We start from the raw sequence: 12,975 nt of genomic DNA on the forward strand, positions 1-12,975 counted from the left end.
TGGGCCATCAGTGTTCAAAATAGAGCAGAATTTGTTACAAAAATTCAGGTCGGTTAAATATTGAACAGTTGATTTGAAGTTTGTATGTATTTAAGCACTATTTAAAGGTATATCGATTACTGTATATATATATATATATATATATATATATATATATAATCTATATAGAGTATTCAGAGATTAATGTATTAAGTGATGAAGTGTTGGTAACTAGACCAGAGGAGTAACTTGCTTATAGCAAACGGTACTTGTGTATTTGCAGGGCGCCCACTAAGCGATTTGCTTAGTGGGCTATTCTGCATAGTGAAATCGCATCCCATGCAATTTTGCAGTGCTATGTGATGCGGTTTTCCTTATTTAATTTTTAGTGCACCCTTGCCTGCGGATCGCATTCCACTTGCGGTGCGATTTTTCATTGTATAAGCACCCATGCGATGAGATGTGATGGTACTTCATTTTAAAAGCACCCATGCACACTCCAACTATCCACGTCACCCCGAAGCGTGGCGAGCGCAGCGGTTACGCATCCTCCCCCTCTATCCACGTCAGTGTGGAGTTGATTTTATAAAGTGGCGAGCGGACGCGGATTGCTTTACATGTATTCCACGTCGCCTAGCGGGACTCGCTGTGCTCGCCACGCTTCGGGCTCAGTGGCTCGCTGCGCTCGCCTCACTTTATAACATCAATTCCACTCCAACGTGGATAGTGGGGGGGGGGGGGTATGAAAAGGTCAGGAGGATGCGTAACCGCGTCCCCTCGTGGGGCTCGCCATGATTCGGGGTGACGTGGATAGTGGGGGTGTGCATGAGTGCTTTTAAAATGAAGTACCATCAAATCTCATCGCATTGCTTATACAATGAAAAATCGCATCGCACCACAAATGGATCCGTGGGCAGGGTGCATTAAAAATTAACTAAGGAAAATCGTATTGCATAGCACCACAAAATTGCATGCGATGTGATTTTCCTACGGTGCCGTACATATGTAAACTGGGCGCCCTGCAAATACACAAGTACCTAGCAACCAATCCACTTTGTGGAAGCAATTATCAAGTACATTCCTGAAGTTTTGTAGGTTGGTTCTGATTGGATGCTATTGGCAGTGTCTACATTGGTCCACTCCTCCACTCCAAAATACTGCTTGTGATAAATCAGATCCTCTGGTGCATGAAATCATTTAAAGTGACCATATATTTTTTCAAAATAATAGACATTGAACAAAAATTATAAATATGTAAGCACTTGAAACACAAATTATTTGACGTTAATAGGTGATAAGATGTTTGTCAGTGCATACAGTTTGGTTACCCACATCACTGCATGCACTTGTTCCTTCTCTTCAGCTGTTGTAGGCTCAAATAAGTCATCGCTGTGTTGTAAAATGTTATCAGAGCAAACACAACTGTTTATCATGTAACATCTGTTGGCTATTGCAGGCATTGTTTTTCATACTACAGGATCTGCCATATGAATCCAATTCTCCTTTCTCCACTTGTACACAGATTTTATAATGCCAAAGAAAATGGGACTATTTTTTATTTCTGCCTATGCAGAATAATATCATTTTAGAATGTGTATGCCTTGCTAAATGAATAATGCGTTCTCTCCGCAATCTATTCCTTGTGCGAGTTGGGCTTTTCTTTGCCTAACAGAAAGTTAGTTTTTCCTGGAGGCAATGCTTGGTTTCAGCCTGATGTACCAAGCAGACAATTTATTCTCTGGCTTCTTACTCGCCCAGATGACATAGGCATTGCTCATCTTTGGCACTGCAGTTATAAAATCGAAATTGTTTTCAGAGAAACATAATTTACCATTGATCACCTTCTTGCATTTTGCCCAGTGCATTGTGTATGTGAGCCAGACATTTGATAAATGACTGAAGGATTCCATCTGTGTCTTTTGTAGAAAGTCTGCCTTAGGAATGTGTAACAAAGATATAGATGATATCGTAAAAAGCTGCAAAATCTAAGTGTGCCTTCAGACATTTTGTTTTGCTTGAATATGTATGTATTGTACCTTTTTCAGCACTGTGCGGTGGCCTCTTTGCATCCGAAAAGGAAGCAGATAACGGAGTTGTTACTAAGGAAAGGAGCCAGTGTCAATGAGAAAAACAAAGAGTAAGTGTACTTTTTGGACCTTGATTCATAGCTCTGTGAAATTTTTTTGCTTCGATCTTTGTCAGCTGTGTTATAAATAAAGCGGGACCTAGCAAATCTGCGGTCAGTGTATAAGAATACATAGTCCAACTTCTAATATGGGAAAACTGCAACTTGCAGATGCAATACACTATCTTAAATCTTTGTTCTGTCACTCACCCAAGTGGTTACCTGAATAAGAAAACTGCTGCGCACAGCTTGGATGTCGCACCTCTGTTCCCTCTGTGGTTCACGTTCTAGTTTATACTTTTAACTCTAATAATAATTTCACTAAATAGTTAATTACATTGATAGCAAATAATGAGAACATTGGGGCTAATTCAGCATTCGTTTTTTGCGGTCTGGGGGCCGCCCAGCACATGGCAAGGCTGCACAGCATGTAGCGGCCTGCCCTGTGCTACGATCACAGAAGTGCAAAAATCAGCTGTAGGTGACTCACTTCTGCGTTCTATTCTGAATTAGCCCCATTGTCCTTATTTTGGGAATTTTAATAAAAAAAGTTCCTCTATATTTATGATGGTGTTGCATATACTGTAAATATTAACCCCCCCCCCCCCCCTTTTGTTTCTTCCATTATTGTAGTTTCATGACACCGTTGCATGTAGCTGCTGAAAGAGCACACAATGATGTTGTGGAGGTTCTGCATAAACATGGAGCAAAGGTAACTTGTCCAATAATAATACACTGTGGGACTTCTCAAGATATGCCTCACTGGCTCTTAGTAATTTGTGAGAGGTTTTATGTATGTAAATGTCCAACCAAAAGCTATAAATATATAATAAGGAATTACAGGTTTTTTAAAATAAGACACTTCATTTGCCTCCGTAAGAGCTGCACCAAAATCTGATTGCCATGGTTACCTAACACATTCAGGGGTTTTCCTCCCTGTATATTGCACTGGATTATTCTTCAATCCTATCCACACTTGTAGGCCAACAAGCTCTGCTAGTTCTAGTGTCTTAGTAACAGTAAAAATGAGACTGGTGGGGTGTACAGCGTTGTGGTATAGAAGGAATAGGAGTTCCAGCAGATCACAGCTGACTATTCGGTTCTATGAAGTTATTAAAGCCTTTCTTTTGCTTGCTATTTTGTTTTTAGCGGGTGAGATTATGAAGCAGAGAAAATAGTTGATATGTTTCTCTTGGCAGCCAATCAGCTGCTGCTTATTGTATAGATATCAATTGATAAATGTTACCTCAATGCGGAGTGGTTGCCAGGGACGACTTCTCCACTGGCTCACTTCTCTATTCACTCCTATATTTACCCCAGAGTGCCTGTAGCCAATTTTACACTAGATGGATGCCTGGCTTTTTGTTGTTGAATTTGCTGAATATGCGTGCTCTCCATCCATTTCTCTCGTCCTCTCTCCTTGTCGCCTTAACAGATTTAGGGGGGGGGGGGGGGGTATGCAATCCAGGATCATGGCTGTCGATCCCTCCCAACAGCCGTGATCCTGGCCCGTTAGCTGTTTGACTAACAGCAGATCGGCAGGCGGGATTCGATGTCCCACCTGCCGATCAGCGAAAAGGGGTGTGGCTGCGAAAATGACCGTGGATTGTCAATCTGCGGCCGGGATCTCGACAATCCATGGCCGTTATCGGCAGGAACGGGCCCGACCGCTTCTAAAGTTGGGCTCGTTCTGCCGTGATCCCTATTCAATGATGTCGCTAAAAACAGCATTGAATAGGGCCCCACCGCTATTTCCCACGTTACTCTATAGTTGAAAGGATGCTTCTGAGAAATGTTTTTCCCATTCATTAGTCTGTTGCCAATATGAAGACTGCTTAGCCCAGCTGCTAACGCGCAGCCTCAAACCAAAATCCTAACAGCATATTTCATGGTTAGATTGAAGCAGCCTGAGCGATGTTCTTCTAGAAAACATCTCACAAAAGGGTTTTCTTAGAGGGAAATGACCGTCATCAGAGAAAATAGCTTTTATCTGCTCTTTGACAGGCGATCTTTATATTTAGGTGAGTTTGTACAGTCTTTGCCATTCTGTCGGAAGTCCTTTTGGTACTTGTGTATTTTGGCGGCGCCCATCGCATCGCATACCATAACGCATACGATGGTATGCGATGCAACGCAATATCGTACGATAGTGCACGATGGCATACAATTTTTAAATTGTATGCCATTGTACATGGCATACAATGCCATACGATGTGATGCGATTAAACATTGTATAAGCACCCTAATGGGTGCTTATACAATGTTAAGCACCCAAATGGGTGCTTACAATGTTAAATGCACCCCCACGCCACCCCCCCACTATAAACGTGAACCCGAAGCGTGGCGAGCGCAGCGGTTCGCGTCCTACGACCTTTTCATACCCCCACTATCCACGTCGGCGTGGAGTTGAGAATAGAATAGTGTGGCAAGCGCAGCGAGCCACCGAGCCCGAAGCGTGGCGAGCGGACGCGGATACCTGTGAAGCCCGCGAAGGGACGCGTTTACCTGTGAAGGTATCCGCGTCCCCTCGCGGGGCTCGCCACGCTTCGGGCTCGGTGGCTCGCTGCGCTCGCCACACTATCCTATTCTCAACTCCACGCCGACGTGGATAGTGGGGGTATGAAAAGGTCGTAGGACGCGTACCGCCACCCCTCGCGGGCTCGCTGCGCTCGCCACGCTTCGGGTTCACGTTTATAGTGGGGGGGTGGCGTGGGGGTGCATTTATCATTGTAAGCACCCATTTGGGTGCTCAAAAGCACCCTTTAGGGTGCTTATACGATTTTTGGTCGTATAGGGGCTCAAAATCGCGTCGCATCGTATGCCATCGGGTGCATGGCATGCGATGCGATGCGATCTGTTCGTTGTACGACGGACATCGGGGGCGCCGCCAAAATACACAAGTACCGTCCTTTTTCCTGCTTTATACTGTAGCTACTCAGCCATAGACAGTACATCTGCACATATCAGCATTTACCTTCACTTCCCCTGACCTTCGTCACACTAGATAGCAAAGGCCTTCTGTGAGACTGAACGTGATCTCGGCGTTTATTTATCTTTTGTGGACTCTCTGATTATGTAAGATTGATCAATGTCTTGGTTGCAATGTTCTTTAGATTTGCTCAGATTAATTTCATTAAAAGTATGCCTTGTCCTGCAAGAAAAACTATATATTGGCAATTTACCCGGTCAGCCTTGGGGCACACATGAACAATTAAGCCATGTACACAATAGATTATATTTTAAACAAATTTGCCTATAGTGACTATTTGTTACAACTGATTCTTAAAATCGCTCAGTGTGTACCGATGCATGCTCCCACAGGACTCCAGCATAAATGTATGTGTTATATGTATGTATGTATGTATGTGTATGTGTGTTCTTAATAAATGTGTTGTGTATCAGCTGCATGGCGGGCACTGAAGGAGCTGCTATTGGGCGTTTCTGACTGAATCAGGGGTAGTCCAGCTTTTGGTTGCTTCTGGTGCGGCCATGGCCAGGCAAGTGGTTAAGTGCCTTGTGGAGCCCATGCCAGATACACTCTAGTTACGGTTGGGGTAGATGATAATGCACATGTACATTTGTGGAAATCTGTTTACCTACATATTAGTTTCCGAACACAATTCAATTGGGACCAATTTCAATTGATGGTCTCCCCAGCTGCAACTAGATGGCGCACAACCGAGCCATTCAATTGCTTCTCTGTACAGGTGTGCATGCAGCCAGAGGGACACATTTCAGCTCACAGCTTCCTGAGGTGTGACCAGAAATGTGTGAAAAAGCATGGTGATTTGGTCCTAAAGGTGCCCATACACTCTACAATTATTGTATACAATATCGCATCTCATCGCATCTCGGTTTTGTAATAAGATTAGATGAGATCTAGTACAAAAAGTATGTGCAGCACATACTTTTAGTACTAGATCTTATCTCATCTGATCTCATCTCAAAACCGATATGCGATGAGATGTGATATTGTATACAATAATTGTAACGTGTATGGGCACCTTTACAGGGACTTTAGATGGGTTTAGCTGTTTCGTCTTCATACACCCGGTACTTATAGGTGCTTATACAGGGTACAGTTTTCACTGTCTCAATTAGTGCAAATCTTTAGCTAAAATAATTGTGTGACTAATATCTGCATATAATTCAGTGTGCGAAATGCAGATTTAAATGGCAAGTTCAAAGCTACTGTAACTTCTGTATTTAAAGCAAAAAAGAAGTATAACATAAAGGACACTGTGTGCAGAGTCTGCCCACTATTCGGCTGGCTATAAAATTTTAATTCATACAGTTCTCTATTTCTAATACCCATAGTGGCACAGGTTAGTGAAGCCAGCTGTGGGTTAATGGTAGCCATAGTACATTTTTGATTTTGCCCCCGGGCTACACAAAATTTTGAGGATGATGTGTAAGTAATCAACATGTTTTTTTTTTCCTGAAACAAGCTGTGCCGTCAGCTCTCTTTACAGATGGCTCAGGGTTAGATACAATCAGAATATTAGGTCAGTACATTCATCTGAAAATCCTACGGTACCTCAAAGGCATTCCGCTTTTATGAAAATTACTTTGCTACTCAAACTCTGATTCATCCCTGTTCCTGGCATCAGGATGAGTAATTTAATTGGAGTATTTTGGCCATCTAACTGCAGTGATATCTCTTCATCATTTCTATACAAACTGCTTCTGATAGTTTAAAGCTTAAAAAGAAAGAAGCAAATTCTTCCCTTCTAATTAGGGAAAAGCAAGAGTAGGATGGAAAGCCATAAACTATATGAAAGGCGCTTTCCTATTTGTTCTCGTTTTCTGTCAGTATTGCTTGATGCAGAAGAAAAATTATACTTTGGATATAAAAACCATGATGATTCCATGGGCACGATTGCTGCCATCATCACAGTGTTCCTTGTTTCTGTCAATCTGCTCTGTAAAATAGTTTGGTCATTTAGGGTTGATTTCCCTGGGCTGCCTTTTCTCTCTGTAAGGTCTCAGTGCAACACCACAACTGGGTGGGCTTGGCGGCACTTGGCAGATTTTCTTGTACTTTTTCACTTGTCGGAATCTCCATAAAGGAGGCAGAGAAGAAAGGTGCGGTTGTGGACAGCTGGTGGCAACATTCTAGATTCAGACTGCAATTTACCTGCTCAGCACAGGCACACCCTAATGCTGTGCCCACCCTTATGAACACCTCCCTGCAGCTAACAATACCGTTTACCAAAGGTTTTTGCTGTTTAGAACTATATTCTATTAAAAGACGGTCCCACAGCGGAATTAGAAGTTGGAAACTGAAATGGGCAGGAGATTATGGTGTGGCTGAGAGACATTTCATATTGTAGCGAGTGCCAATAGATGATGGTAGACACTCCTGATTGTCAATGTCAGACACACCCAATGGGCAGTGTTAGACATGCCCATTAGGTGATGCTAGGCACACCCTTTTGACGGTGAACCCCCTAATAAAATGTGTTGCACACGCCTTTGCTGCTCAGTACCAGTGTACTAGAGTCTATTGCTTAGTGAGGTTAATGATCAGCTGTTCTCGGCCATTGCAAGATGTGATGGTGCCCACAAAATGTTTTCCCTGTTGAATTATCCCATTAACAGTTTTATTGTGAAGCGCACCAGATAGTAAGGATTCAATATTTGTCTGGCCAACACTTGATCGTCAGAGAGTAAATTGTCACAGTGCAGGAAGAGCTTGGAGTTGGAAAACTTGCTTTAATAGTTGCCAATATGGTTGTGGCCATTTTAGCTTGTGTTCTGTAGTTGTTCTTAGCTCTTCAATCTGCGGAAGATTTCACCCTTCAGAAATGCTAGTAGATCCAGGGGATGGAAAATTACCCAAAATGGACCTGATCTCCCTCATACTGGCACCCACACGACCAAGAGCACCCTTGTTTAAAGAATCCTGACTAGCCAATAACAATCTATATTACAATAAGTGGTGTTTATAATGGCCTGATGGGTGTTCAGAGTACCCCATCCTGGCTTTCATTAAACACAGGTACTACTTTTCCCAAACTTTTTCTTGTTGGGCTAGAATATTCATGCATGTCATTGAACCAAATGTGTTATGATCCCTAAAGGCCGATACACACTGGGCGATTTTCAGATGAAAGCAGCTCAGTTTACTCATCTGGGCGGCTTTCAGCTGGAAAGCCGCCCAGTCTGTACGGCCAGCAATGAGCGCACACGCTTCTGCATCACCGGCGGATGCTGGTATTACAGGCAGATAAGTGATGGGGGGAGAGCTTTCCGTAGGTGCTGCTATGGAAGATCGTACACCCCTTGGATAATCGCTCAGAAGGGTGAACATCGCTCTTTGTGTATGCACTGGGCAATTTTCAGCCCAGCGATTTTCCTCATCATCGCTGTCCATACACGCTGGGCAAAAATCACCCAATGTGTATGGACAGTTAGTGTAAAATCCGGTTTTAGTAAGATGGATTAATGCCAGAGCAATAACTACAAAGTATTCATTTGTGTTGGCTGGTGGAAAGATTTTCATGTAGTTTCCTAAAGACGATTTGGCCATTTTGAATAGATTTAATTTGAATTATTAAATTACAGGTATTGATCGAGGAATAGGATTTGTGTAAAAATGCCAACATAGGCTCAGTCTGGGTGACCAAGAGCCTTAGTGATGTAGTGATTAATAGATAATTGAACGTTTGTATCAGTCTTTTTGCAAATATCAAAGTATTTTACATCAATCTCTCAGGATTTTCTCCCTTTTTCTTGCCACCTTTTCCACAGTTAGCTTGCTGATCTGTAGTAGATTTCTCAGTAATATTTTCTGAGTCTGGTTCAGCTAGGGAGTACCCTGCCTTGTAGATTTTGTAATTTTTTTTTAAAGGGCTTTGTTGTGTTTATTAATATGTATCCATGTGCTTATCCCGCAGATGAATGCTTTGGACACACTTGGACAAACGGCATTGCACAGAGCTGCGCTGGGAGGTCACCTGCAGACTTGCCGTCTTCTGTTGAGCTTTGGTTCTGATGCGTCCATCATCTCTTTGCAAGGCTTTACAGCAGCACAGATGGGAAATGAAGCCGTGCAGCAAATTCTAAGCGGTTAGTGTCCACCGCTTCATAACCTTACTATTTATAAGGATTAACCTTGTGCAAATACTGGTGAAAGTATTACAATAAACTTTAATTGGAAGATTCTACCTTTTTGGGGAATGACATATACTCACAGTTTTGTGAAAGAACAACGAAAAGGTTATTTTAAAAGTATTGCCTTTTTTTTCAAAGTAGGTGGCCTCATGCAAGATAATGCCTGTTGGTCAGTTGTTATCCCCTCACTGTAGAAAAATAATGTCCAGCCATGGGGTGAGAACTCCACTAATCTCCTTTCAAAAATGAATGGGCACCTACATTATATAGAAAGGAGTCTTCTCTTTCAACTGAAAATACCCTTAGGGCACAATCCGATTATGCTTGTTAATTTTTGTGGCAACAACAAAAATAGGCTTTACCGCAATTTTTTGCCCTTTTTTTTTTATTTAAGTGCAGTTCAATTTAATCTTGGATTATTTAGCAAAAGATAAACTCCCCATTTTCACGCAAGTTCCCAGAGGAAGTGAAAAATATATTGAGGGTGCCGGCTTTCAGGGCTAATTTCATAGCTCCCACGGGATTAGTTCCAGTTACTTGAAATCCTCATTTATACCCCTTTCAGACAGAAAACTAAATTACCGGGTGAAGCAGTTCTACCCGGTAATTTCGTGAATAACACGGGTCCTTTTTTTGTGTGACAGGGCACACCCATGTCGTAAATCCCATGTCTCCAACATTGGAATTGACCAGGGTTGAGGACACAGGATTTATGACCTGTGTAAACCCATTCACACAGAAGAAATACCCGTGTCATTCAGCAAATTAAAATTTCTACCCGGTAATTTGTTCTTCTGTGTGAAGGGAGGTCAGGCTGCTCCCGGCAAAATGACACAGCATTTGAAATGCTGTGTATTTGCTCCGATTTTCAGACTTTTCTGTCTGAAAGGGGTATTAGTGTTTTTTCTGGCTGTCTCTAGACAATATCACGATGCATTACATAAATCATGTTTCCATATGTCTACTATATGGGTACGAACACATGGTACAAGCACTGTTTGAAAAAAAGGGGGGGGGGGGGGGGGAGTCCCTTTAATCATTACCTTGGACTACCCCACAATGGCACCTCTGTTGCAGCACATTACTTGAAATATATAATTGCCTCCTTAGCAGTTACTGTTTAGTGGTCATTGGGCAATAACTTAAACTGCACAAAAAAATAGGTAGTTGGACTAAAGCTAGATTTACCACATTTGTCAAAAAGTCACCTCATTTTGTTGGATGTTGTAAGCATTTAAAATTATATTAATAAATATATACGGCAGGTTCTATTGTGAAAACATACGTGTGGATTCCTTCCTGTTGGTTTTAATTTTGGAAAGATTAATTAATGTCGAAACTGAAACCACAAAGTATGTCTGTGTTTCTGAAAAAGAAATGGTCACAATCAATATTTTGTTCATATTCTTTACATTTAAATTGAAGGATACCAATATCTTAGTTACCTTTTTATGTGTTAGATCAGAGGTTCCCAAAGTATGTTGAATCATTGAATCATGTTGCTATAGAGTATCAGAATTTTCTTCACGGCACCCTTAGGCCGAACGTTTCATATTGAGAAATGTAAAAAAATTTTATATATATTAAATTAAGTAAATAGTGTTCTATATGCCATCCTATGTGGTGAGGCATCTGATTGTCCGCATATGTTATGTTTGGAAGCCACACGCATTTGTTTTGCTTATTACATTGACCATAAATAAATAATTGTTCCTGGACCACCAATACAGGGCAGCCCTGCAATTGTCATGGGGCACCCCAGGGTGCCACAGCTCACAGTTTGGGAACCAAGGTGTTAAGCCATATCCTTTGAGATTTGGGCCCAATTTCACCCAATTCTGGTTGATCAGGACCAAAAATCGGGAGAAATCAGCCCCAAATTGCATGTGTATGACATCCGATCCGATGTCTGTCCTGTGCACATTGGAGGTCGGACGGCTGTAAATAAGAGCCCATCAGCAGCACATCCACGATATATCACATCAGATGGTGTCCAACTCCTACCTGCAGAGTGGGGAAGTGCCAGGCAAGAGAGGGGCACTGCATCTCTGGCGGGCAGGAAATTTTAAAAAACAATATAAAAGAATAGGCAGCCGTTGATTGGCTGAGAGCACTCTTGATTCTTTTGAATGGGTTTCTTTTTTTGGAGTTCTCCTGCCCCCTCACCTTTAGCTCCCAAGGAGTTATATACAGATTTATCACATGTAATAAATGGCCTATCAAGTGCCAAATTGTATGTGAGCCCTCCCAAGGAAAATAAATTGGGTCTGACTTTTGTCCTTAGCACAAATTGAACTAGTGTATGGGGGTCTGTAGATGGAGCAAATTAACTAATCTTATCTAAAAATACAATGGTTGATTTATGTATGTACCTGCCTCATAGACATGCGTGTATCTATACACATATATATTTTTCTTGCATGTAGAAAGCACACCTGTCCGCACATCTGATGTGGATTACAGATTACTCGAAGCTTCAAAAGCTGGAGACTTGGACACTGTAAAGGTAAAGATATTTCAGCACTTCTGTACACAATCATGTGACTGAGAAAAGTAGTCGGTTAATATCGTCTTGAAAATTGCTAAATCCTCTAGGTGATGAGGGTATTTGTTGTTAGGGTTTTAAAGATATTACCAGGATTTATACTGTAATTATTGATCAGTTTAAATATTTATCTGCATACCTTGTGCTGCGCTCCATCTATAGAAGTGTAGCCTATGGTGTTGTAAGGTGATTTTGTGGAATAGTCAAGGTGTTTACGAAAACTGATTTGTTTAAAAGGTTTTACTTTGTTTAAAACTTCATATAAAGATACACGTACAATTGAAAAAGATATAGCAAATAACACACTAATGATGTATGTTAAATAAAATGAAAATTTAAAATTATGAAGATTTTATGTGCAAAAGCAGATTGCAGTTCATATTAGGATTCCTGGGATTAGGTTGCAATGAGATGGGTACCCCAGTTTTTCATATCACAGCTAGCTATCTAGCCATCACCACACATGTCATTTGAAAAACTGGGGTACCCATCTCATTGCAACCTAATCTCAGGAATCCAAATATATGAACTGCAATCTGCTTTTGTACATATAATATTTATAATTATCATTTTTATTTTTATTTTAACATACATCATTAGTGTGTTATTTGCTATATATTTTTCAATTGTATTGTATCTTTATATGAAGTTTTAAACAAAGTAAAACCTTTTAAACAAATCAGAGTTTTCATAAACATCTTGACTATTCCACAAAATCACCTTACAACACCATAGGCTACACTTCTATAGACGGAGCGCAGCACCATCCAATCAACTTCTTTTGCACTATGTACTTCTTTTGCACTACACAAAACTCAGTGCGCAGCTAATACCCCATAAATCAACAGTTACCTCTCATAATTGTGTCTTTGATTATTTAGGTGGGTGCAAGCTAGTAGATTATATAGAGGCATTTGTTTTCACTGTTAAAAGAATTAAGATAATTAATGCTTCATTCAGTAAAGTCAGTTTAACTGCATAAGTAAATACTTATATTGATCCCCAGAGAATCCTAATATCATAGCAATGAATGGGTTAATGAACACAACTTTCATAGTCCAGCTATTTTTCAAGTAATCTCCCCAAGCGATTACTGCTAACAGATCACTATATGTTTGGTTTGGGGAGGTCTGAGACCATTTACCGTTTAGATTTTGCCATAATTGCTCAAATCAGTTTTCGCTGCTCTTTCTGCTATTTACCTACATTC

The 12,975-nt window shown here is 41.1% G+C and overlaps 1 protein-coding gene across 2 annotated transcripts in view; it reads left to right on the top strand.

Moving 5' to 3' along the window:
* TNKS (tankyrase) overlaps nt 1-12,975 on the top strand; it is a 210,897-nt gene that overhangs the window by 123,663 nt on the left and 74,259 nt on the right. For both annotated transcript variants that reach the window (XM_083174989.1, XM_083174993.1), the window contains exons 10-13: nt 2,025-2,116; nt 2,738-2,816; nt 9,004-9,175; nt 11,647-11,726. In XM_083174989.1, coding sequence (XP_083031115.1) covers nt 2,025-2,116; nt 2,738-2,816; nt 9,004-9,175; nt 11,647-11,726 — 423 coding nt within the window. The remainder of the gene's footprint in view (nt 1-2,024; nt 2,117-2,737; nt 2,817-9,003; nt 9,176-11,646; nt 11,727-12,975) is intronic.

This window comes from Crinia signifera, chromosome 1, assembly GCF_055691185.1.
Source record: "Crinia signifera chromosome 1, ASM5569118v1, whole genome shotgun sequence".
Lineage (NCBI taxonomy): Eukaryota > Metazoa > Chordata > Amphibia > Anura > Myobatrachidae > Crinia > Crinia signifera.